Consider the following 27,140-nt stretch of genomic DNA (forward strand, 5'->3'; position numbering starts at 1 on the left):
AAACATGCGGAAAGGATCTCAATCGGACCAAGGGCTTTCTTCCCAAAGCCAAAAAACACTTCAAATAAGACCTTCGGACTGACAAAGCACAGCTTGTCTTTGATAGTTGTGGATCTTTGCGAGCAGATCCTGTTCCTCACCCACCTGGTCAGGATTCGGAATAACAGTTGCTTCTCCTCCTCCACGTAGCCCGGCCAGTCCCTCTGGACGCATCTGTACATCTCGTCCTTCAGAGAGTAACTGTGGTCTTTAGCGTTCAGCTTTCCCACCTGAAAACAGCACAGCAACAGATTCAGACGTCTCCTCAGTGTTAAACCCTTCCCTCGTGCAACTCAATCCCGCTGATACGAATCTGCCCAAACAAACCGCTCTTAGCTCGGGTCAGCGGCGAGAACACAGCTGGAGACGCCCCACCCCTCTCCTGTCAAAACACCAGCTTCTCTCGGGATAATTAAAGTGCAGCACTAATTACAGCGACTGTGAAGTCTCACATGCCACGCTGTGATGGAGAGAAACTAGATCAGAAGCAAGAGGGCCAGAGAAAGGTGACTTTTACTTGTTTACCATGGGGGCGTCAAATGCAAGGCCCGCAGGCTGAGACCTGCCCACCAAGTCATTTTATGTGGCCCGTGAGTAAAGTCAAGTGTTCTGAAGAAGAGACGCCATGTAGAATCTGGCTGAAAGTTGCCTTTTTGTGGAGCGAGAACAAGAAGAGACTAAAAATGTTCACTTGTTCCGATCATTGTAGAATGAACCCAGACATTGCTGACCTCATTTCCACTCGTATTGTGATTTTCGTCCAAAGAAATACCCTGTTTTAGCAAAATAAATAGGTACTTTGCTTTACATTTGAAATATTGACAGTCAAATCCAGTCAAATGAGCTCATTGGTGCAGCAGATGGTTGCTGCAACCCGGAACTAGCTGTAGAAATGGAGCAAGAAAGTTAGCTGAGTAAGCAGAATCTCCTGGATTCCCCTGAAAATTTCTTTGAAATCTATTCAATTTTTTGTTATTTTGTTTATAAGAAAGAAAGAACTGTGACTTTGGAAGAGGTCATTATTCCACATGGAATATATTTGCAGTGTAAGATAGGCTTACGGTTTGGCTTTCAGGTGGATATTTTAAGTGAAGTTCAGTTCAGTGTAGCTTCTTATTCCAGTTTTGTATCTACTGTTAAATAATACTTGACAAAGGTACATTTTCCACCCCAAAAATCACAAAGCACCTTCTAACAGGGCTTGAAATAATTTGGCATAAAAGATCCACCTAAAAATGACTGGCAAAATCCAGACCCATTATTCGACAAGTGAAGCGCAAACTTGACAGATGTCTCACCTCCTCCAGCACAGAGGTCAGGTCAGCCTTATCTTTGGGACTGGCCCGCTCCCGTTCCAACCACAGTAGCAGCTCGGGTTTCCTGTAGGGTTTTAAGGCCAGCTGATGAATGACGCGGTCCCTCAGGGGCCTGTGTGCCACCGAGCTGGGAACCAGGCTCCTCTTGTTGCTCGGGGAGTGCTTGTTGCTGCTATCTGAGCCTGATACCAAACCCTGCTTCCTCTGGACCTTCACACACTTGCCTGAAGATCAAAACAAAGCACTTTTAGTTTGACATTGGGGAAATAAAACACTTGTTCTGGCAGGAGTTATCCAAACAGCGCTTTCAGTCACATGACAGGATTTGGCTTTTCGGCATCCTTCAAAGATTTTGCTAACACTTCTGATCAATGAACACATACTGACCACGAATAAGCGAATTGCTTGCTAATTCATGGTGAATAATGAGTAATAATGCTGTTGTTTAAAGTGACAGACGCAGTCATGAATCCTTTAGTTGTGACATCACTCTCTTAGCGCAATCTTCAGTTTCCATGCTTCGTTTTTCTTTTTTATTTACTATTTAAAACACGCCACAATAAGGTGTGTTAGTCAAGCCACACACGTCATAGTCCAACTAGTCGTGAAGGGAGGCGGTGACTAGTCGACTAACAAAATAGTCATCAACGCAGTCCGAGATACAGTCTGGCTTAACAAGGCTCTTATCGTATAATATGCTGCTAATAAACATGCAAATGAGTCGCTTCTTTGTGGCCATACATACACCCTAATATAAAGTGTAACCAGGATTTCAGTTTAGTTTTTAAACTTGTAGGATTCATAAACTAGAAGCAACTTTTTAGACTTCAGTTTACACTGTAGCCATTAGCGCTGCTGTTTTCTAAATGAAATGTATTGGGACAATCTTCACAAAAATCTTGTAAATATTTTTTACCAATGTGCGTATGTTTGAGTTTGTTTATTAGCAACGTATATGGGTGCCATATTTTAATAACCGCGACAGTCTTCTGGCCGACACTGTGATTATCAGAGACAGGCCTACACATGCCAGACAACCTGATACACTGCTATCTTCATTAAATCTCTGCCCGGCTCACAAGGTTGGCAGCGCACCAGCCAACGTGTACTTATATCAATGCAGAAAAAAAAGTGCTTTACTCCATGTGTGAATATAAAAGCACGGCCAGTCACGTTTGGCTGCTGCTGAGTAAACAGCCGAGCATGGAAACTGAGGCAGCTGACAAACAGAGCTCCTTTCTCTCAGTCGCAGAGCTAATTCAGTTCAGGCACGCCGCTTATAGATATCTACAGAGCTTAATCTCATTACCTCTTTAAGCTATACTTTGGAGGTTACTGTGAGTTGAGGACTCGCTGGATATGATTTGCCGAGTGGAGAGGACGACTGCCAGGCAACACTTCACTTATATTATAAACAGTATTAATATTAAACAGCACAAACTCTGCAGCCTCTTCCGCTGCTTGCAGAAGCATGTTTCAACACCGGAGTCCCAGAGACGTATATGGTAACTGAACAAACCAGTAATGCCGCATTTCAAACCTGTAGCGACTGTTGTTGAGGATTTATTAATGTAGCTTGAGAGTCGAAGGAAACCCAAGGCGACTGTTGCGCATTGATGTCTTACTAATGATGACTGACATGAGTTGTGTTGCTAGACTACGGTAACAAATGTGTTTGCATTCAGGCTTTTAGAGATTCTTTTTGATAATGTACTGAGCGCAAATAACACAGATTAATGGCGTAAAACTTTCCTTATGGTTCAGCGCTTCTAGGTGCACACGGTTTACAATGTGATGTCACAACCAAAACATCCATGGCGACTCAATGAGATTCTGGATAGAAGCGCTTCAGTGCACTTTCTGCAGCAAAGCATTGGCTCCTTACTGGAGCACTTTCACCTTGATGTTTAACCTCATGAGTACAGATGCAACTTACATTTCATCATTGTGGTGTCAAATATGAAAATGCGATTATATAATTATTTTTTATAGAGTTCCAGGGCAACGCTTAGCATAAATAAAAGCACCACAAGTAACTCTCTGTCAGCGACGTCCTGCTCCTGCAACATAACAACCAGGGTGCTTTCTGTGTCAAGGTTTGCCAAAAGAAATAAATAGTTCTTGAAATTGATCTAGATTAGAGGTTGAAAGCACCTTCACTCCTTCCAAAATTCCTCTGACTGGAAGGTTTTCAAAAACCAAAAGAAAAACATGGAATAACAATTTTGAATACAGTGTGTAAATCTGTGCTACTCTATTATCCAGCGAAGCCCTCAGCTCTCCTGGGGGAAACCACGGCCTACAGACAGGCGCAGTTTCGCAAACACAATTGTAATAAACTGACACTAACCCCTGACGGTGGACGGAAGTCATACCTCAAAAGAAATGGCTCAGATTACCGCTGGCTAACGCAGGCTTGTTATTCAAATGTCGTGGGCGAAAATAAAAACCCAATTATTTTAATCACATTCATGCAAAACCCGATCAGCAGGAGACTTGTTATCAGACATTTCCCGCATCAAAACGGTGTTACTGCGCTGGCAGTCGAAGTGGCACGCTGCCAGGGCAATCTGGTCAAAACGAAAAGAAAAAGGAACTGCCAAGAAAGTGGCATTGATGATTCAAAGGGAGCTCCATTTCCTGATGACTTTTAAAAACGTAAGCAGGATGCGAGGATGAAACAGACTTCCTTGTCGTCCGATAGCTTCTCTATTTGGGCATTACGACAGCGCAGGCGTGCAGATCACTAGCAGGCAAATAAACTTACTTGGCCCGGGTTTGATTTCGATCGCCGAGCGGCTCCAGATGTCTTTCTCCACCTGAGACATGCGCTCCCGTGTGGCCTGGTAGGAGTCATCTGTTGCACACACCGTGATCTTGTCCTGAATGCTGCCCTGGCCCTCCAGGTGGTCCCTGCCCTCCCTTTAAAAGTGATGAAGGGAAACGTTACTTGCCAAATCTAAAAGACTTCAACCAGACAACACTATAGACATCATGAGTGGCCACTAGAATTGACCGCAATTTTACATTAATAACTCCAATAAAAGGGTAATTATTAATTGTCAAACCTCTATTTGTCATCGAATACATCTCCTCATACTTCAAATTCTGCCTCCCAGAAATTAGACATGGGCTCCTTTTGGTACTGTGCTGAAGTTTGAACCACTTCACTTCAATTCTGGACCACTGTCACTGTTTAGCATCCACCTATCTTAAACCTTGTCTATAGATCGGTTTGAGAGGATTCAGGGGCAACATTCTCTGCATCGGTTCACAGACCACAAAAAAGATGTAACCTTGGGCATTGCTTTGGCATAGAGGGCTTTGCACGCATTCTTAGAACCGGGGTTACAACACGTAACCTTAGGGTGATTGTTGTGGACCGATGACACGCGTCTGCAATCTTAAAAACGGCTAACAAGAACTTGTGGCGTCTCCCAAGTAGAATCGATCGAGGAGTTGTTTCTGTTCAATGACACCAATCTGAGCGAGAGTGAGGCCGAGGTTTCAGATGTTTCGAGTGCATGCACAGGAGATCAACAAAAAGCAACACAGCTGTGTGTAAACAGGATCCAAATAAATAAAACACAAGTTTGAGTGCGTGGGGACCAACTTGTGTCCAGGTCAGAGGAAAAATTTTAAGAGAAAGGGTCTGAGGGAGGACAGTCAAAAAGGTTTGAGGACAGAAATACTTCTAAATTGAAAAGGCCCATCATCGGATGCAAACTGGTGGTCTGAGCTACAAATGTTTTGTCACAATGTTTTGTTTTTGGATGTATATCAACTCTAGTCTTGAAGTCCCACCTTCTGCCTGAAAAGTATTTTACTTGTTTTATAGTGATAGTAATCTCTCAGGAGACCTTTCTCCGCCTTTATACCGATTTCTGAATAGCCACTATGTAATAATGCATCAACAACTGTGCCGTTGTTTCGGAGCACTGACACCCGAAAATAGCAGCTTTAGCATAACTCTTTAATCCACACCGTGACCCAGCACAGCAGCAGACACTAGCTCTCTGTTCTCAGTGACTCCTGGTTACACCTCTGCGGTCACATGTGTCATGTTTGCCCGGCACATTATTGTCGTTGAGCATAAATATAGCCGTCAACATTCTGAGCATTATTATAGTTGTTGTGAGCGGCTACTGTTTTGGTTCGGCTCTGCGGTTCAGGTCTGACACATCATTTGCGTGAGCAGCGTTCGTGGTCACGAGTGAGAATAGCAACACTCACCCTGAGACATACTGGTGGATACAGTCGAAGCTGGACTGAGGCTTGTCCTTGCTGTCGCTGGACAGGTAGAAAGAGAAGACTCGGAATGCGTCTGGAGATTCAGGAGTCGGCGCCGGAATCTTTATGTACTGCAAAAATAGAAAAGATGGCTGAATGTTAGACTTGTTTTTGAAATGACAGTGTAGTTTCCCTTATGTTCAAATGAGTCAAGTTACCCTTTTATGTCGACAATAATCACAGGAGTAAGTGGTGATATTTTCAATATCTGGCTTTTAGTCAACATCACTGAAGGGTTTTGGACACTAAAATGACATGAATAAGCAAACTGAGATGCTCAACTATTCTGCATATTTGGAATAACAAACTTCCTTTTCTTTTTGTTCCGTCTTTCTGGAAGGTGAAAAGTGCAGCCTGGTGTTTCTAGCAGGTGTTGAAACACTTCCTGAAATAAACTGAAAGGAATATTGCTCTAGGGCTTGGTGACCAAACTAGTTTTCCAACACCACCTCGCTCCCTTTCAGGGAACACCACCCTGATGTGCACGCCATAAAGCTTCAGAAACCATTTCAATGTTATTTTTTATTTTGCACCGATCATTCAGGAGCTACTCAGTTAGCTGCAACAGTTGGTCAGGTATATTCGACCATCAAAATGGTCGTCGATGGCTTCATGTGTGGATGTATGCATGTATATGACTAAGCACAACTTGCAGCAAGAAGGGACATATTTATTGATGTTCTGGCTGTCAATTGATTAATATTTCAATCTCAATTCATCGCACTAAAGTTACACTAACTCACGATTAATGTCAAATTAATCCTACATCGTGTATCTGTTCTAAATGTTACTTTAATTAAATTATTATAAACATGCTTTTCTTGTGCAAACATGTGTTTAGTACAACCACAGATACTGTCAACAACATCCTTTAGAACAACCTCAGCGGCACTGAGGAGACTCAACAACATGCTTTAGAACAACCTCAGCGGCACTGAGGAGACTCAACAACATGCTTTAGAACAACCTCAGCGGCACTGAGGAGGCTCAACAACATGCTTTAGAACAACCTCAGCGGCACTGAGGAGACTCAACAACATGCTAATAGCATAGCATTGTAAACATTACTCACACTAGAACAGACACAAAATGTCTTCCTTTGCCATTACACGCGATTTAACTCTCAGAATTTTCTATCTATTGACAGCCCTAATGTATTTGTTTATTTTTTAAATTGCTATTTCCAACCTTGGTCTCTGCTTTTTCTTGACTTTCCTAGATATGACAAACCTTCGAGGAATCGCAGTTATTTGAAACGTGCAAATCAGTCTGTCAGTGGATTGTCACTAAGCTTCAGTTTTCATTCATAAAATTTGTTGTCATGTCAGTGTTTGGATGCCAAACCATGAACGGACTAAGCTGCGGTGACATGTACAGTACAGACAGGAGAGCAAGCTAGTTTGGTCAAAGTACGCAACACAGCCCGAGTTCCACTTCATGTCTCAAAGGTTAAAAGATTTCTTCTGAAAAGCAAAAAAAAAAAAACACGTAACACTTAAAACATAAGGCTCAACATCAACCTACAGACTTGTTATCTGCCTCTTCTATCTAATCGAAGCAGCTACCTGAATTCCAGGTCAGAATTCCAGGTGAGAGTAATTGCTCTTAAATCACCGCGCGGCTGGGGAGGAAGCGCTTTTCACCGGGGTGATAACTTTGTCCAGCACTGCTGCCCCGGAGAGACAAACAAGCACGATGAAGTCCGTCTCCGTCAACAACCTGTTGCATAAAGCGACCTAATAACCTACTTTCAGGAAAATCGACGATGTCGGCAGTCAATAACCAGAAGGTAATGGGTCTTTTACAGCATTTTGGGAGACGGGTTTCCGTCTCACTGCCTGCAGCTGTGTCTCAGCCTCCAATAAATCGTGAGGTTACTTTGTTGACGCACTGTCCCAGATTTGGGCGACAGCGCCAGAATTTGTGTTTACAGAGGGGCACTGCGCGGCGCATTACTGCTGCAACAAGCCATTAAACCATCAAAACTCTGGACAGTGACCAAAGACTGCCTTCTATTTCTATCACCGTAAACACTTGTACTTCTCAGTATTCAGCTGACATTTTACTTGGAACACTCTTGACGCCGGATTTATGACGACAGCAGGACTAATTGTCGATTTATGATTTCTCCACGGGGCTAAAACAAACTGTTGTTTCTGGCCGCGGGGTCTCCAGGAAAACAAATGTCAGTCAGGTGGACTTGAAGCTGCCTCTTCAGCCATCACTCTTAAGTGATTGATCATGGGCTGAGAGCTCAGTGCCCCTGGCAGATGTGGCAGGCAGGACTATAGCTGTCACAAATGCCCAGTCATGCAGCAAAGCCATAAGCAGTTTTTTGGTGCACCGGGCCAATGAACAGCTCCTCTTGTGACACCCCCCTCCTCCTCTTCTGAAACCCAACGCATGCCATTCGCCCTACCCCCATCGGCCCCTAGCCCTCTTCCGCGTGCATGGCCCACCCTGTCAACACAAAGCGGCCTATAAGCACCGTCGACACTTGAGACACACAGCTGACCAATTAATTCTGACCTATTTATGTCCGACCGTTCACATGAAGTGGTTCAACAGTGCCCCGCATATGTCTGCCTTTGGACTTATACTAATTAAAAAAAAAAAAAAAAAAAAAAAAAAACACCGTCTGCAAAAGCCGGCGACGCACCAGGGAGAAGTTGAAGCCCCTAAAATGGGATGCAACAAGTCAGGGTGATGCAGAGAAATGCAAGTCCGGCTTAACAAACCGCAGCCTGAATAAAGATGAGTTAGCACATTTATCATGGCAATACGGCCACCATGTCCCCTCTTTTCAGCGGCCGGCAGCGTGCGTTAGATTCTCCCGTCACCCCCATCGCTGCCACCGTGCACACTTCACATTCTCATTCTAATCGATGTCACTCAGGTCAGACAGTTTAGAGGTCGCCCCCGTTTTATTCACAGCTTCCTTCTCAAGCTTCATAACCATATGTCTTTTAACCCATTAGTCCCCTGACCGTTACTCCTGAGGAGGGAGTCTGTTGTCGCCGTACGATCCAAAGCGTTGCATTTAAAGATCTTAACAAGAACATTCTGCTGCTTTAATGAGTCAAGTTATTAAAATGGGAAAGGAGTCTTCCCTCTGCAGCACCAGCGAGTTACGATCAGACGAGTCATGGAACAACAAGAAGGTTTAGCTCTGAACTTCCACTGTCATTTCCTTCATCTGGTTTTGTTTCTGGTTCGAAGAAGCAGCCAGGTATGACAACATGGGCTTCCCTCAGAGAGATGTGAGGAGATTTTGTTTCACGAAAAACAGATTTGGAAAGAAAAAATGAATCTTTTAGCACCAAAACAACTTTCAAATTTGGATAAGGATCCACAACTTTTTGATGTGGCACTACCTCTTAAAGGCAATGTCCAAGTGTCTAAAAAAAGCAGAGCTGTAAAACCAAATATGAGCTCCAGTGCCTCTCAGGTGTTCAAACAGTACAAAATGTACAGCTTAAAAATGGAAAATGTACGTTGCCGTTTTTTTCCACTCTGTTGTACTTGACTCATGGCCCCATTAGTCAACTCTCTTATCTGCAGGTAAACTGTACATTTCTGAGTCAGCTCTATTAAAAGCTTATGAGATATTGATTTGAATTTGAGGTCAGGCCGCAAGCACGCTACTTTAAATCCTACGAGCCATTACAACACTTCTGTGCACTGCATCCGATCGCTTGTAGTGTAGCCAACAACTTTTGTGCAGTTGATCCCAGTCAGAGAGCGAGGCTACTTTCTGCTACATGTTTATGCCATTTTAACTTTTGCATATTTACATGGCAGCTGTGACTCATCACAATCTTGCAGGCCTCTAACTGGTTCCACTGTGACTCACCTGTGTAGAAGAAATGTAAATGAAAGGAAAACTTTAAACACTATGACAGAAATATCCCTATGTTTTATCCGCAACACTTGTGTGCAGCCAGCAAGAACTATAAATATAATAGTTGACACTGAATCACCAGCCAATGTTGATATCATGAACAACAAACATTAGCGTTCAAACTTTGCCAGTCTACAGGCAAACAAGTGGAGATTATAGGTGTCAATAGTTAATCCGGAGAAGGAAAAAAAGTGATGCCAGGGAAATGAACTTCCAGTGAAACATGGAAACTCCTGCCTCCTGTATTTCAAGTCAATGGTGAAAGAGGAAGTGTTCAAGCTAACCGCGGAGAAGCCTACGCTAAAATTGTCTATCAATAATTCAAAAGGACATTCATACAGGATCCTGTGAAAAGTGCTTTATTTTTCTTGATAAAGAATGCCATTTCAGACAGTGGAGTAAATATGAATTTTATTTTAGTGTTTTGTCCCCATGTGAGTTGATATCTTTGACACCTTCATCTCTCCTCGCTCCCTGACTATTTTTAATATGTACTTCTCACTATCCTCATACTCAGGAACCTGCTTCCCAGATACCTCATTGACTGTAGAGGGAACAGAGGCAAATACATTTTCTGTTCCGATCCAGGAATCAGTCCCTCCAGGAGATGGCGATGTTGCAGTCGCAACTAACCAAATATTGCCACTAAGGGTGGAGACTCTGAATCAATTCTTGAGTTAGAAAATTTCGATTCTTTAAATGTATAACAGACGGGCCTAAAAGGCGGAACTCACTAGTGCAGCGCGCCGTCACCCGAACACTATACGGGCGGACGTAAACAAACATGGCTGATCCGTCTCTCTCCAGACTATTTCTGACACTCTACATTCCGACCCTGTGGAACACATCAGCAGTCATTGTTTTAATAGGTTGTGAGCCGTAGAACAACTCTGGTCTCACAAAACCCATTCCCCACCTTCACCTCTCAGACTCCGCCCATTCAAACATCCATCGGTCTCCACCCTCGTGAGGATCTCCGTAACAAAGCAACAAGCACACTCTACGTGGTGTCACCCCATAAACTACTCACCTGATACCTTTTTGCGTATGAAGCATATTTGGTTAAAATAATAGAAGCCTGAAGCTTTTTAGGCTAAAAGGGCTAATTTCTTGTCATGTTTGTTATAGAACCATATATGATCGCAACATTCACCGCATTTTTCTTTTAAAAATCTGCTGCAAATTCAGGCATTTCAGCCGCAACAATCCCCAAAAACGTGTGGTAAATCCTGGAGGGACGGAGATAGTCAACTTGGCTACATTGTCATTGTGAAGTAGTGATCCAAGCAATAGATCGGTTTTGTTCAAACGCACCAGTAAGGCAACCATTAGTACCTTGTAAGTACGCCCACCCCCCGTGGAGCATCCAGGCCGCTACAATAACTGTCTCTGTGGCCGCGACCCGGCCACATCTGCTCCTCCAGGCTCCGTGTTTGGAGATGTCAAATACTTTCAAGCTGCTGTAAGGTGTGAACTGGACTGGAACAGAAAAATCTTGGCAGGGGGTTCGGCAAGTGAGCACGGACAAAGGGCGCCATCAGTGATGTCCTTGTAAAGCTCCAACTTTGACTCCGTGGGCGTATTTTAAATGATTAAAAGCGGTTTAAGGGAATTTTTAAAGCCCTTCATTTAGTCGGGGCGCTTCACCAAATAGATCCGTCTCCCTCAGCCTTGTGCTTTCGCAGGCCAAACATCTGCAGCGCGAGAGGCTAGTTTCTCTTTCTGTCGTTAGCGGTGCAGATGAGACGGCACCCTTCCCGGCTCTGGTATTTGGCATGGCAGCAGTGATGGGAGCGAGCGTCTGGGTCTGTGATTTGCACTGAAGTCTCTGCCTCTTGCTCCTGTCTGTACTGACACTAGTGACTATTGTCTTCTCATCCGAGCCTACTCAGCCATAGCTGCTCTGTGAGCTGCCCGTCTTTTGTTCTTGCTTCTTCCCCCACAAAGCTCAGCGATGGCTTGTCGGGCAGCCTGGATTATTCATGAACAGCGGCGACGTGTGGCTGTGTGTTATTGGGGGGTATAAGGAGGAATTTAAGGGTTTGTATGCATGGTGGTTGTGGGGGTCGCTGCGGGCTTCCTGTATGGCCATAACAGCGGAGCGGGGCGACTCTAGGGGAATGCTTGGCAACTCATCTATGGGGACACATGTCGATACAGACTTAACATGACAAAGTTGCTCTCGTGCGTTTACCACTACAATTCAACAAGTTCGGTGTCTGTGAGGTGAACAAGTGCAGTGTCAGCAGAGCGACAACAGAGAGGTCAAACAACCATGAGCGCATGTTTCTGCTTGTTTTCAACTCGATTGTACCTATCCACATATTGTAAACAAAACCTGCACCACCACCACCTCTTTGCATTTCAATCCTGTGTGTGGATGGAGAGGTTCCTGCGCTTGAGGATCTATTCATCGAGGGGGGTTGGGAGAGACAGGAAAGCACAAGAAGAGGGGGGTGGGGACTGACGGGAGCAGTGTGGGGATATGGGGATGGGCAAGTGACGCGCATCCCCCAAGGTGCTGCCTGTTATGCCAAGCAGAATCAGTCTTTTACCAAGAAGCTGCGGCTAATCTGTCAACCTCCACAAACACGCTCCCACACCCCACCCCCGACTGTCCGCCCCCCCACTAAATATTAGGTGCCTCCCTCTTAATACACACGGGGAGAACTGTTAACAGCACATCTTGCACCAGCTGAAGCGTTTTCCCTTGCTCAGTTCTGACGCTGACCTCGAATGAACTCACAATGACTGAGGATTCCAGGGTTTTTTTTAACTGTCAAGTTAACCAGGTAAATCTGTTAAACGTCCTTTCAGAACGCAGAGCTGCTTGATGTAACTCAACTCATTGGTTCATTAATTTAAGCACAATTTACTTTTACATTTACAGCCTGAAAGTTGAGTTATCAGAAAAACATTTGTACCTTAAATAAAAAAATCTTTTGTGACTACAATTAAATATATTTAAAAACTGAGACAGAACGTAAAATTAGAAACGTAAAATTTTGTCTTTTGCGTTGGGTAAAATTAAGTTTCTCTTTTTAAGTCATGGTTGTTTAAAATATTTTTAGCTTTTTATATCTTATCTATAGCTATTGATATCGTTGAGGAAAAAATGCAACCTGTAATTTTTGGTTACACCTTCTCATTGATGATGGATTATTAGTACAGTCATAACACATCATAATGCATTCATAAGGCTTTATAGAAGATGCTATCAACCATTTATGACAACTTATAGGCAGGTTTCCAAAGTATAAGGCACAACATTTGAGAATAACATAATATTATTATGCTTTATAAACCTTGTCATACATGATTATGATAAGATTTTACGATGAATCCTTATGAATGTATTGTGGTGTGCTATGATTGCGCTAATAATGGGTTATAGATGAGAGATTGCAGTTAAGAGTTACCATATTTGTATTTATTTTTTGCATCAGTACCTTGCAAAGTCAAGTCTGAGCCAGGCAACCGATCGAAGCGACAGGAAGTAAAGCAACATGACTCTCCGCTGACATGAAGCAATGTTATTCGGTTACTTCTGCAATACATTGCGCAAAATATTTTCCAGCGAAAGTTCATCAAAAACCACTGAAATAGAACGCTTGTTTCGAAATATTCTTGGAACCGAGGACTGTATTCTATAAAAGTACTGAATTACACCTCTATTAGTGGACTTTCCTTCCAGGCGAGCGAGCAGTCAGTAATCCTTTAACAATTGACAGACTGTGTGTTGGGCAGTCCGGCCCTACGTGATCAACGTGCAGGAAAACTCGGACAAAGTGGGAAATCCAAAACATGCACCAAGACAAGGGCTTAAATCTTACTCTGCAGAGTGTGATGTCATGGACACCTGTTCGTTCCCTCAGAAGAGCCCTCTCTAGATGTTTATATAACGCGCGTGATTATCCGCTACACGGTGCTAAAATAAGAGCGTAAATGCCTCATCTTTCTGTTGCAACAAAACAGTTATGGATTACATAATCCAGTGGGAACGAGTTACACCGCGAACCAGACAGTGGAGTTTAAAGTTTAAAGGCCCCACGCAATTGCACACAAAACACTGGCTGTGTTTACCGGCCGTGATGCTGCTCCTCACATCCTGTTGTGCAGCATTTTTACATGTGTGGGGAAAATGCTTGGACTCCGCAGGGAAAAAACGCTTCCTGACATCAGACTTTGTTCTATTTTTACCTGTTGGCTGGATGTTTTATAACAAACACTTAATTACGTTTGCTGTAATTAGGATAGAACACATTTAAATAATGATGATAATGACGAGAGAAATGTCTCTGTAGAGGATTAATAATGCTAAACTTCGCCCCAGCTCCTCCTCACACTGGTTATTGTTCATAGCCAGCCAGCGATTAAATGTTTATATCATGAGTGACAGGAAAAACAAATCATTAGTGAAACTTGGAAATGACTGCTTCTATTACAGACTAAAGAAAACAAGAGAGATTGCGTTTCAAAGTTGACAGATCAAGTTCATAAAGCACACGCAAATGACTTCAGTTTCCCGTCAGAACAGAAAATATGTCACGATCTGCTTTATTCAAATCCTCTGAGTACAATGGCCTACATTAATAAAAATGTGTCTCATGAACGCAGCAAAATTGAAAAATCCTGTCGAAACATGCAGATGCAGATTCACATTGCCCATTTGTGCTTGTTCTCCGAATCAAGTAGCAGAACTTCAAGTCAACTGTTAATGGTTGCATTAACATTTATCCCATTCAAGACAACAAATCCTCTGAGTAAATATTTGCAGAGCTCAGTGTATATTCCCATCGCATAAGGCGGCAGTGTTCAGTTAAGCATCAGGATCTGCGCTTCCTTTTCTTTGCAGTGACAGAACACTGGTGCTCACCAAAGAGCAGATCACCTCAGGGCTCATTCAGCGTAACGGCAGATGGTTCTCCAAGTGGAGCGAACTACCCTTCGCTCACCACGTCTCCTGTCGCTTTTCAAAATCCTGTACAAGCCACCTTGTTTCCTTAACTGTCAACAATGATTGTGTAGTGTCAACACAATACGGAACACATAAAAGGTTAACCTGTCTCCGTCGGAGTTAGAGCTTCTTCTAAAGTTTTCACGACGTGAAACTGGCTGGTATTAAAGAACTGCAGGAGCTCGTGTTCTTCATGGTTTTTATGATTGTTTTTATTCGACTGAGACTGCGCTGTAGCGGCGTTTCAGTCGTGATTTATTCATGATGTTTGGCTGGCTTGTAAAATATTATATAATATTTCAGTTTTACTTAAAATAACGGTTTGTATACCCAAACTAAAACAATTGAATCTGCAGCAGGTCACAAACACTACGATCACAAATGCTGTGCTACGAAAACAAACAAATTTAAAGTGGGTGTAAAAGGTGTATTTGGTGTAATTGGCCTCACATTGCTTCCATAAAAACAGCGAAAACAGCATACCATTATCAGTAAGCAGCAATATGGAAAAATTCCCAGAAAGAGAAGCACAGATCCATTGTTTGTCTCGAGGACATAAAAGTACAGAGAAGCTGCACTGTGTCTTTGTTGATTCAGAGAAAGGCTGTGACAGAATTCCTAGAGAGGAAGTTTGGTACTGGATGAGGAAGTTCACAGCAGTACATGAGGGTGGTGCAGGACTTGTTTGAGCACAGTGGTGAGAGTCGGATTACAGTTGTCAGCCCCTAGTTGTTTGTTCGGGTGATGGACAGACTGACCATGATGTTTGCGGATGATATAGTGATCTGGAGTGAGTTTAGAGAGAAGGTAAGGGCAATGTGGAGGTACAGGCTGAAGATAAGAGTATGGATACTCAAGAAAATGTTCGGGTTATCTGGGGTCAGAAAGGTTAAGAAGAGAGTGTAGGGAGGATGGAGCGGCCGGACATTAGCTCAGAAAGGAGTGGAGAGCTTGAATGGTGAAGTCTGGAGACCAAGTTAGGGAGGTCAGATGGTTTGGAACTTGTGGAGAGGAGAACATGAACAGGATGGGTGCAACTTGGAAGGATGATCAAAATAGGTTACGGTAGAGAACCACAGACAGGACATTCCAAAAGACAAAGAAGATTATGCCATCAATGTTCATACACCAGATCATCCACCATTCTCTTTCATAATAAGCCAGTTAAAGACTTGTGTGAAGATGCTTCTCAGTGTAGCTTTAAGTGGCATGTTTTGCTGAATTTTGGCTGTAGAATCCACCGCAAAAGCTCCGTTGTTTACATCCTCAGCAGTGCAGAACTAACTCAGACGGATGATGCCGTGCTGTATATTGGCTTATGTCTGAGCCTCAATTCCGAAGATGTATATTCTACATCCTTGATGCTTTCTCCAAAGTCCTGATCACATTGTGGTTTCCTGAAGATGAACGATGTGGGCATTAAAGCCTCAGGAACAATAACAAATAGCAACATCAATAACTTGGTGTTATATTTCTGGTCAATTGAGGCTAAATCCCGCCACCACGCCGGCACACTCATTCGTCAGCTCCAGCAGCCCTCATGTAACTCTAAAAACATTCCCTCAGTCACAATGGCGTCTGCCGAAACCGCTCGAAGAAGCTAAAAAAAACAATAATGACATGTTCACTGGAGAAGTTTCCCCTAACTATAGTATATCACGTTCACATGGCTGCCACCTAAAATACACAGCGTGAGCTAAAAAATCCCTGTGGCACGAAAACAACACGGCCAGCACGGGGGCTTCGCTTTGCTAAACACATCTGGGTGAATAGATGAACGTGTGCCCTTTCAGGAACACGTGGGACAACTCTCCCTCTCGCTTTTAGAGGGCCGCTCCACAACCACATTCCTATTATTGTTATTCTAATTAGCTTCTGGGGAGAAAAGAAGGGGAAAATGATGTGTACACACACACACACACACAGAACAGGAAGGTGAATCAGGGCTGCCGAGAGGCAGGGGGTAGAGTCAGGGCAGCGATGTGTGAGATAGAGGCTCTGGTGTCTTCTGAGGACTTGCAGAAGCATGGGGTGAAATGGCACAATAAAAAAAAAGGATTCACAGACATCCAAAACCACAACAACCTGCCTCCACCACTGCTCCATTTGCATGCCAACAATCCGGAACACCACCAACCGTCCAGCGCTGCTACAGTTTTTAAAGAAATGTTTTTGGCGAAATTGCCTTTTGCTGAATCAGCAATTGTCAAAATAAAAAAAAAGTTTATTTCAAAGGTTAGTTACTTATCTAGTCATTATCATCAGAGTAGAGTGGTACTATTTTCAGTCTCTTCTCTCAATAGAGTCAAAGTGCGTCGATGATGTTTACTTTCCACTCTTGTGGACAAAGGCACAGTCAAAATCAACACCAGTCCTACACATATCCAGTGAACATGTGACTTCAGGTCCAGTTCCTGCAAACTACAACGACGTTTGAGCGGTAATTTACTTGACTCCCAGCTGAATCCATCCCTTCACGGCTTTGGTTTGTGAATAAACACGAGTCTCATTCCTCGCTAAATGGGTGTAGATCGTGCCAACAGACGGGAAGCTCTGGCCGCACTGTAGGAAACAAGCACCAGGATGTGAAATTTCGGAGCATGGGAACTGCTGCTCCGACTGAATTCTAATGTTCTCTGAGCGCCGGTTATTTATGCAGTGACGTCACATTGTGGCGGTCTACATGTACTTTGACAAGAAAAGTGAAATGTTGCTCAGCTTGACAGCGCTAAAACAAGTGTTTTATTTAACTTTTATAACAATTAAATTAAAAAAAACTATTTAATTCCCCATAGCACAATAAGCAATTTGAATATTGCAACCACATAAACGTTCACAGTTGTCTTTGTCTCAAGTGAACCTGGGTCTAAAGCTTCAGGGTCTTCTATTGTTGTAGCTGTTGAGTCTTTCATTGCAAGATAGCAAACCTCTCTAGCAAATTACAATACTTGTTTAAAGCACCGCAGGGTCTCGGAGAAAAGCAGAAAGACCTCAGCGTGCTGTTCCACGATAGGAGCCGCGGTGCCGCTGAACTCTGGACTGACGCCAGGGCAGTGATTTCCCAAATTCCTTTGGTTTTTGTGGCCCGGGACCTGCCTCTTTCGCATCACATGCGACATGGGCCAGCGAGACCCATGATCATAAGCAGGGGTTGTGGCTTGTGAGACTCAGCTCTACATCTGGGACCTGTCACTGGACGCAAGGCCTCCTCGCTCGCGACAGTGACCTCTTGACTGCGTGAAGGTTTCAGAGTGGGACGGCCCTGGAAATCCAGGATGAAAAATATCAATGTAGAAAATATGAAGTGCTGCAACCTCCAGACGGGGGGGGGGGTGTCTTGCAGGCAGAATGCCATGTTCACCAATATCCTCCCCCCACTCACGGCTTAATCTGACCTCCCCCACTGATAGTGGTAGCTAGCTCATTAATGCCCAATCGTCCAGCTCTGGGAGGACTGTCGGGGGGTGGGGGGGGGGGAGTGAGCCCGTGCTTGAATTCCACAAAGCAATTTGAATATGTAATGTGCCAGCTGAGATATAATCACCCAATCCAATTCAGTGATTAAAGCACACTTAAATTATACTCACTTAACATTGCTCCACGGCACATAAGTGGGTTAATCTGCTTTTACATTGAAAGATGTTTATGACACGGACGCGTTCATCCTCCCGCTTCAGCATTTTAGCAGCTCATTTTACAGTTTGAATGTCGCTCTCAGCTGAAATTCCGCCGCTCTTATTGCACTTTCATTGCTTTAATGTGGACACAGAGACAACAGGCGTGGAGACACGGGGCTCCCTGGGGTTCGCCGGCTCCCCTCCCTCCTCCCCGGGCTCGAACAAAGCACCCCCAGTTGCTAGCCTGACCCAGTAACCTGGCTAGCAGCCTGGGGGTATAGCATACCCTGTCTTCGGGCTTCCAGGGCCCGTGTGAGCACACGGGGCCAACACTTGTCTATAGAGCAAAGTCACTTTCCTCGGTTCAATCTGCTCTTGCAGGGATTAGAGCAACTTGTATTAGACTGGGGCGATTGTGTGGTAAATGTGTGGCGGGCCGTGCTTGGAGGATGCACTGGTGACCAAGCTAATCTGCCTGGACATTGGAATCTCTTTCGCAGACATTGATGGAATCCCCTCCGGCCCAACTATCCGCAGGAATTCAGACTTTAATACACCAAACACTTCATATCACACAAAAAAGTCAGGCACACCGGTCTGTGCCTTCAGACAGGTTGCTTGTAAAAATCCTTTAGTGTTCATGAAGTGTTGCTTTTTATCATCAGTCTGCCTTTTTTATACATATTGTTCTTATTTTTATTTGACCATAGCGTTCATTCACTTTTTAAAGAGACAACGTCCGCTGTTCAGCAGTGGTGCTGTCGCTATTCTCTCGACAAAAACGTTGCCGGTTCATGGAACAAATAAAAAACACTACCTAGGAATCAGGTGGGGGAAGTGGCTCAATTGGATGCCAGGGTACAGGGGACCCTACCTTAAGAATTTAGTCTCCTAATACACAACCACTAACCGCTGACTTTTTTCTAGCGTATGGGTGTTTTACTTGTAGTCAAGTGTGACCCAAAATGACAGCGCCACTCAGTCGGTCTTCCCAAGGAACATGAATGTAGCATGGTGGTTCCAGCGGGGTTCGACCCCTATGGTAACAAAAATCCATCCACGTTTCCTCATGTTTTCCTCTCCTTTTACTGCTCGTTCAGAACAGAGAAGTGCAGGTAAGCAGCAGCGGTTAGAAGTAGGGCTGTAAGAAAATATTGCTACGCTCAAACATTGCGATGTTGTATTGATATTTTTGCTGAAATATCTCAATCCTCGATTGTGTGCTTGATATTTTAAGTTGTTTATATCAGTATTTAATACACAGATGGATGGATGGTTGTGCTGCATTTGTGACATGTTCAATACTATTTGTTTCTTTTTGCACACTTTGTTGAGTTATTTTGTTGATCAAGGAAGCAATTCGACCGAATCAAGTCTAACTGGACTGACGTCATAACAACAAACTCCTTTTCATGCACATAATATTGTACTTCATTACCTGACTTTCTCCCTAAAAATGATGGTTCTTTTGACAATATATCGCATTATCAGATACGCAAGGTACCTGCCAATACACAGCCCTAGCTAGAAGCCACACGAGTCAATAGCGATTCAAATTCCTCATGGATCCAGATGGAACTCTAGAAAGCCATAATGAAGTCCACTGTTCCTTCAGTCATGATTACAGAAGTATTGCTGCAATACTTTCCACAGTATTGCAGAAAAAAATGAAGTGCCGCTTTGAACAAATGAGTGTAAAGAGCGGCTAACTGGAAACTACTTCATAAGTCAAACATGGAAACGGTTGATGTTTAGATGTACTCCATAAGTGACGTGGAATCCAAGTGAAAATACGCTTCCAAAAAGGCGATTCCACTTCACCAAACTCTCTCACCGCCGAGGCTTTGACTACAGCAATGCCCCTCTAATTTGTAGAATAAGCTCTTAGCATTTCTAGCTTTACAACTCCTCATTACTCTTGTCACTATTCCTGCGAATTGTCAAGCCTGACCTCTTTTGGATCAACGCAATGTCGTCGCACACTGCTAAGCCATCGGGCCCACCGCGACCTGTCATAATTCCACTCAACAGTGCATCAAAACCAATTAGAGAATTCACTTTACGAGGGCGTTTGGGAAGAGTATGCAAAACAGCTTACCCCCTGGCTCCCCTTGAAGCAAATCGCCGGCTGATGCGATAGCGATGCCTGCGGGAGAAAGAACGAGAGACGACACTGGTCACATTTCAGGGGGAAAAATCTTAAGTGGTCAGGCATGAGTGAATTCATATTCTCTTTGTTTCACATTTATGTGGATTAGAATTAGCCACGCTTGGTGAATCAAGATGAAATGGAAAACAGAGAGCGCCTTTGCTCGGTACAATTGAATAAAACAGGAGAATAAAATACACTATCATCATTAGTATCTGGAGATTGAGACTTGGAAATGAAACCAATTGACTGAACTCGAAAAGGACTAGAGGTGGAATTGGAAGGGCTTGTTTTGTGATGTTTTAATATGAGTTGTTTCGTAATATGAGACGCAGAGAAGTTAGCCAAGAAGTATGCGTGGACACGGCTGCATTTAACTGCCAGATGATGAAGTGTGAGTGAGCTCTAACAAAGGTGAGGTAAAGTATAACACATCATCGCCATTCGAGCATCTATTAAGCCCTTGTTTCTTCGACGTCACTCAACTATGGTCACGGCAGATGTATTAAACTGGACGTAATTAAAGCAAAAGAAGTCGTGCATTTCATGTTCTCTGCTGAAAAATGACAGTCACACGGTTCAATCGATAGTCTGAAGGCGGCGCCTGTCAGTCAGCTTGTTTATGTGTGGGAGACGGATGGCAAGTCTGTTTGCCACTAAGTAGCTAAATTAATAAAAGCCGCATTAATTCCCGGAGGAAGCTCCCTCTGAAGTCAATTATATTTATTTTTAACAGTCTCTTATTGAGCACGCAGGCTCCACAGAGACCTCCGAAGAAGTGAAATTTCAAAAATGCTAAATAAGTGTGTGTAGAATTGGAGATCGCCAACCGCGACTCACGGGGTAACGCTGATTGACACAGCGCTTTATTTATTATTAATGGTTTTGGGAAATGTCTTCCCCATTAAAGAGTCTTGTTCAGATTTCTTTCGCCACAGTTTGCCTCTCAATATTTAATGAAATAGTACATTTCAAAGACTATTTCGGGACATGTACACAGCCCTGAGGCCAGAGCAGACTTTTTAATAGTCAAAATGTGATTTGCCAATCGGGAAAATATGCCACTTTATTTTCCTCATTAGAGTTACATGAATAAGATGGTTTGTGATGAGCCTCTGCAGTGAACCGAGGTAACACCCAGTGCTTTTTATGGGATTGTGTCGCCAATGTTTATCTCTGATGACGAAGTCGGTAAATGAGTCGTGCTGCTCTGTAATAAAACAAACTGTACTGTACAGTTCATGTCCTTGGTTTGGGACAAAAACGGTCCAAATATTTAAAACTCCAGGGCTGTGTTTGAGTATTAGACAGAGTTAATCATATCGATTAGTCAGCAGATTTACCCTAAGTACAACAAGGGAGTAAGTTTCCTCCTTTAGCAGGAGTTCTTGGAGGCTAACGTTAGAATCATAAACTCTATGTTTAGCGTTAAATTGTCCTCCTTTACGAATCACCTGGCAAAAAAAAAAACATATTTCGTCTCATACTCTAACCCCAAACCACTTTTCCTAGCTGAAGTTGAAATGCATTATCTCTGTTTGTTATCTTAGCTTAGGTTATATCAGATTTATTTTTGATGCAGGCCACAAAAAATGAGTTAGTGGACCGATTTTGGCCCCTGGGCCTCGTGTTTAACACTTGCGCCCTAAACATAATGGTTAAAATGAATTCAAACACAAAGGATTAAGGCGAATGATGCTAGCTGTGTGTCAGTAAACTGATGTAGCCTAATAACGTTTACTTTTCGGTGGTTAATTCTAAGAGCTTGATGACTTTATTTCTTGACTGTTATGATCCAAACTATGTGGAAACAAGAGGCGCCTTCCTCGTTAGCTGTGGCCGGGAGGACGCCACCAGAGGCGGGGTGTCATCAGGGGAGGACTCGGTGAGGAAGAACCGGAGCAGACCTCTTTTTCATGGCGAAATATTATCACGAAGGAAGTCCGGGGGAGGAACCTTCGACAGAAATACTCTCATCTTGTTCGGACGTTTGCAGACGAGCAAAAAATTAATCCGGTCAAAATTGTTTTTCAAAAAAAAAACAACAAAACAATTGGACATGTGTGGATAAACGTTTGATTTCCCGAGTGAAAAACAACGTCTGACACAATTGAAACGTTAATAAATTCCAGCTCTCTGAACATAATCACAGACGTCTGTCAGATTGAATTCATGCGGGGTGTTTCGAGAGATTACGCGTTGGTAAACAAGCAGCCGCGAACTATTGAAAAACACAATCGGCTTTTCTCCGCTCAAAACAAGTTTCACTCGGAGCTTATGCGACTCTTTAACGCGATCCCTTCATTCATCAAAGTGTATTGAAGTGCCCGCTCTGCTGACAATAAATCAAGCCCCTTTCTACTGTCGCGCAGCCAGAATAAACAAACATGCGTCCGACACTCGGTGGAGACGGACAAGACGCCTCCTGTTCAGGCAGCACGCTCACCAGCATCAACACGCATTGGCAGCGCTGACCGGAGAGGAATAAATAATAACAAAAGCAAACGCTGAGGGGAGAGCAAAACACACGCAACAAAAGTTTAAGGCTGTTTCTCGCTCTTACCTTGAGGTTCTGGAAGGACTCGAGAGTCCGGATGGCGGTGTCGGTGAGTTTGACGTGATAGAGAGTTTGATTCGGGCTGTTTTTGTTGATCCTGCCGCAGGAGAGACCATACCGACGCTCCTGCCTCAGCGCTGCCATTTCTACAACTGACGGCTGCTGGACCGGAGACCTCCTCCCCGTGACGTCACGGCGGAGCGTGCGTGTGGGCGGGGCCTGCACACACGCGGACACACAGGCGCGCACGTAAGCACATGAACGCACACAAGTCGGGGTTAACCGTTTTGTGCCCGTGTTAAAGGCAGAGCTTTGCTTTCTGCCTTATTCAATGCGCCATATTTTTCTTGCTTTTTTTAATCTTAGTTGACATCCTGTTTGTCATAGTCACTCTTTTGATTTGATATTTTAATGCTACAAATATATTTTTTTCTTTAATGTAACCGTTATGATCGCTCCTTCAACAGAAGGAGGAGGATTTATATATTTCACTTGTGTATTATTTATTTAGTTACAGTGGCACCTTGCAACTCAACTTCCAGAAGTTGTTGAGACTAGAATCCATTCTCAGCATCAGGTCAGTTTAACAACTGAGGTGCTTCATCCAGCAGACATGGAATGCGAAAGCTGACGTAAATGAGAAGCAAAGTCATCGTGCCACAGTTTCCCTCACAGCCTGTGCTGCTGGTTGATCATTTTAAAGGTTCTAGTCCACTGTGTTCGGAGAGATTTTGAGATCCTGGACAATTGGACTCTGCACGTCTGGTCGCCCTAACTGGGGGTTCGGAGCGCCTCAAATATAAAACTCAAGCCAGTTTTCAAGTCAACTAATTCAGAAAAGCAAATGCAGTTCAAAAGAAAACACAGCTGTAATTTATTAATAGTGATCATGAATATTAGAACAGCAGCAAATGAAACAAACTTTGACTAGTCATATTAAAAGTGTGACCCTTAACCATACAATATTCATATCAATATTGATTCAAATATCAAGTACGTCAAGATGGTAACTTTGTCATTTCTGTTTGATTTCCTCTAGTAGGAAGAACTTTGCTGAACAGCAAACATGATTCACTCGCCGAGCAGAGCCGTGTGTTTAAAATAAATCGAACAACAAATATTGAATTATGATTACTTAAACCAGTGATGACAAGGGCTTCTGCTGGCAGAGGATTAAACCGGAACCCTGAGTCAAAAGTTCGTCACTTAAAGAGACACCAGGGAAGTGTAGAGCGTGATCTCGCAGTAGACCACGCTGTTGGCTCAGGCAGGCTGTGTGACGTGAAAATACATGGAGCAAACTTACACATAGGATCTGCAGTAATTCATACATACATACATTTATCTCAAGGTTTGAGTCAGAGTTGAACCACTCTGTTGACCGATCACTAAAGCAATGCTGCTTTGAAAGTAGCTTGCCGGTCAAAACCCCAAATTTCAGCCTCAACCAGACTCACACAACAGGAAGTCAACTGGCTTTTGTTGTTCAAGGCTTGATGCAAAACACAAAATGAAAATACCAACTTGATAATTAATGATAAACGGGATGAGCAACACTGTGAATTGTGTCTTGTAATTGTGATTGTTGTTACGCGACTTAAAAAGTGAAAATAAGAAGCTGCCAGTGTAAATGAAGTTCCAGATCTCTCTCCTGAGAGCTTATTGGTGGATAGGATTCATGGAAACTGCATTATGGGGCACGGTGGTGAAGTCATTAAGAAGCTTACAGATGCTCTGCCAGATTAGGTTTTTCTCCTCTAATCCCTCAGATTACAGAGCCTGCCGCCTGAGCGAGCTTTGAAGCGCCGTGCAGTTCCTTCTACATTGGTCATTTTTGTTTCCGCAGGATGGACGTACAGGTCAAAGTGCATCCGCGGAGAGGCAAACTTTGTCCGGATTACTGAGCGGCTTCGCAGCATGGCGTTCTTCAGACCCATCAAGGAACTGCGGTGCTGTTGTTATAGATGACTTTCTCAAGGAGCGAGTGCTGACGCCTGTCGCCCTGTGAAGGGAAATGGAAACAAAGCCATGTTGTAAGGAGCATGAGGACAGTGTGGTGCAGCCCACAGAGCCGCGGGTGAAAGAGGAGGACATCTCCACCCTTAGAAGCATGGACGGTCACACTGCGCAGCTCTGTGTCCCAACAAGCAACAGCCAGGAGCAGTGCGGCAAAATAAAGGCTGCACTGGAGACGGGAGACTGGGAGCATGCTGTGGTTAGAGAGCCCGGCGGAGAACATGAAGAGATGAGGAAACTGAAGAAGACCAACAGTTGGAAGATGGTGCGATTCCAGGAGCCTTCTACTGAGGATGAGTTGCCGGAGCGGGACAGTTCTGTGGAGAGCCTCTTCCCGGAGTATACCATGGAGGAGTGGACGGTGACCACGTTTGAAGAGCTGTTCTCGAAAGAAGACTGGCAGGACATCACAGGTAGACTGCCCTGGGGCACACTTAGCTGGGGGGCTAGTGGTTTTCCAAGTAGATTTAGGTTTTATGAATGACCCCAAAATCTTCGGTTGTGGGTGTCTAAGTCATCCAGAGACTCACAGCAGAGCTGCTTTGCCTTCAAGCACTCACCATGTCATGAGAAAGTTCTCCACTCAAGAGTTCTTCTTACGGACATGAAGGATAACTCATCTCACAACTCACCCATTTCTCCCTGCAGATGATCGTCTGCTGAGGAAAAAAGTCTTGGCCCCCGGACCCACAAATGCCTCGCCCCCTTCCTGGGGCCAGGAAGTGACGATTAAGATGCAGTGTGTCCTGGAGGACCGCACTGTGGTGGAGAAAGACCGCAAGCTGGTGTTCGCCATTGGAGAGGGAGATGTCAACCAGGTGATCATTTCTTAATGGTTAGATCCTCGAACCACGTCTTGCTAACTATAACGTCAATGGTGGTTTACTTCCTTCTCCCACCAAAAAAGCTGCACATTTCCTCCTTGTCTATTTTTAACTGGAATAAACCGGCCTTGTTCCCACCTCGGTGGCACCTGCAGGCGCTGGAGGAGTGCGTGATGTCCATGCAGAAGGGGGAGGTCGCGTTACTGCTGGCCGGTTCCCAATATGCCTACGGACTGCTGGGAAGGTAGGAGTTTTACTGTGTGTTTCCGCCAAACATCAAGCGGGCAGAAGGTTTTATGGGCATATCTGTGTCAGTGAGGAGCCTCTCGTACCTGTTGCTGTGGGGGCAGCCTGCTTATCCAAGGGTAGTGAGGTTAATGAACCATTAACAGCAGCAGATGGCTTCTTCCTAACACCCTCGCACTGCAGCCTATCAATGGTCTGTTCCAACCTATGGAAGGATGCCACTCCAATTACAGGAGGACTTTAGCTTTACGGCCTTTACACCAAGCAAGGGAGGGTGTAAACCTGGAGGACGTCTCTGCAGCACAGATGTGAGCCTTTGTTTGTCAGTCTGTGTTAACACCAGCTGACATCTGACACTGAGACACGGGGAAATGAAGATATTTATGTCATTCAAAATTCCAATCTCCAGTTTCTTCTGGTCCAAAAACATACGCAGGTGCGTGCGAGTAACTGCGTGTCTGTATGAGCTCAGTGCTGAGCTGTTCCCTGACTGTCACCCTGTGTAGCTGGGATAGGCTCCACCCACCTGTCACTCAGGAGACTGGTGAAAGCGAATGAAGTATGAAAGCATTAGAAATATTAACAGCTTTTTTATTTAATTTATTTCTGTTTTTCTTTTTTTAACAGATTATATCCACTTTTTAAGACGTGAAAATATATCGATTTAAATGCCAGATTAAATTTGTAGCTCTACACAGAGGAGGCGTTAAGGAAATCAATATCATGTGTGTATTTTCTGCCGCTGTACTGTAGCCAAAATAAACGCAGTGCATTTCATAAAGAGGATAATTGTGGCCATTAATTTTGATTCTGAAAGCGCCAGCTCAGTGCCGGTGTTCAAATAAGCCCACTCCCCAAGAGATGAAATTAAACATTATTAGATCATTTGGAACACAACAGCGACAGCAGCTCGGCCGCCGCACTCCTCGTGTTGCCGGTGCGAACGCCGAAAATAAAATGCATTCACAGGTTATGAGGGGGTCGCGCGGAGATCCCGCTGTAACATTAGCCGAGCGGCTGCGTGGAGGTGTTGTTCACACGTTCACAAATGACGCGCTCCCCAAATTATTAGCGGGAGCGGGGAAATATGCTGAAGTGATCCGGCGGGGTGAGGGACCCTCTGGATCAGGAGGCGTATGCAGAGTTTGAATGCCTCCTCCATGTTGGTTTAATCTGCGTGTTGGGCCGGCAGCAGTGCAGCCACTATTTACCTAATGACAGATGGGAC

General features: G+C 44.1%; 2 protein-coding genes across 3 annotated transcripts in view; one reads left to right on the top strand and one right to left on the bottom strand.

Annotated features, from left to right (window-relative positions):
- The window catches only part of LOC128771311 (RNA polymerase II elongation factor ELL), a 29,676-nt gene extending 6,702 nt beyond the window's left edge, over window positions 1-22,974 (bottom strand). The window contains exons 1-6 of the mRNA XM_053886666.1: window positions 22,833-22,974; window positions 20,219-20,266; window positions 5,589-5,716; window positions 4,123-4,277; window positions 1,338-1,579; window positions 145-269 (exon numbers count right to left, since the gene is read on the bottom strand). Coding sequence (XP_053742641.1) covers window positions 145-269; window positions 1,338-1,579; window positions 4,123-4,277; window positions 5,589-5,716; window positions 20,219-20,266; window positions 22,833-22,970 — 836 coding nt within the window. The 5' untranslated portion in view covers window positions 22,971-22,974. The remainder of the gene's footprint in view (window positions 1-144; window positions 270-1,337; window positions 1,580-4,122; window positions 4,278-5,588; window positions 5,717-20,218; window positions 20,267-22,832) is intronic.
- The window catches only part of fkbp16 (FKBP prolyl isomerase 16), a 32,445-nt gene continuing 28,244 nt past the window's right edge, over window positions 22,940-27,140 (top strand). Inside the window, exons 1-4 of one of the 2 annotated variants that reach the window (XM_053886668.1) lie at window positions 22,940-23,075; window positions 24,673-25,255; window positions 25,491-25,660; window positions 25,822-25,910. In XM_053886668.1, coding sequence (XP_053742643.1) covers window positions 24,841-25,255; window positions 25,491-25,660; window positions 25,822-25,910 — 674 coding nt within the window. In that variant the 5' untranslated portion in view covers window positions 22,940-23,075; window positions 24,673-24,840. Of the gene's footprint in view, window positions 23,076-24,591; window positions 25,256-25,490; window positions 25,661-25,821; window positions 25,911-27,140 lie in introns of those variants that run through there. The other variant, XM_053886667.1, reaches the window with a different exon arrangement.

The sequence above is a fragment of the Synchiropus splendidus genome, chromosome 14 (assembly GCF_027744825.2).
Source record: "Synchiropus splendidus isolate RoL2022-P1 chromosome 14, RoL_Sspl_1.0, whole genome shotgun sequence".
NCBI classification, from domain to species: domain Eukaryota; kingdom Metazoa; phylum Chordata; class Actinopteri; order Syngnathiformes; family Callionymidae; genus Synchiropus; species Synchiropus splendidus.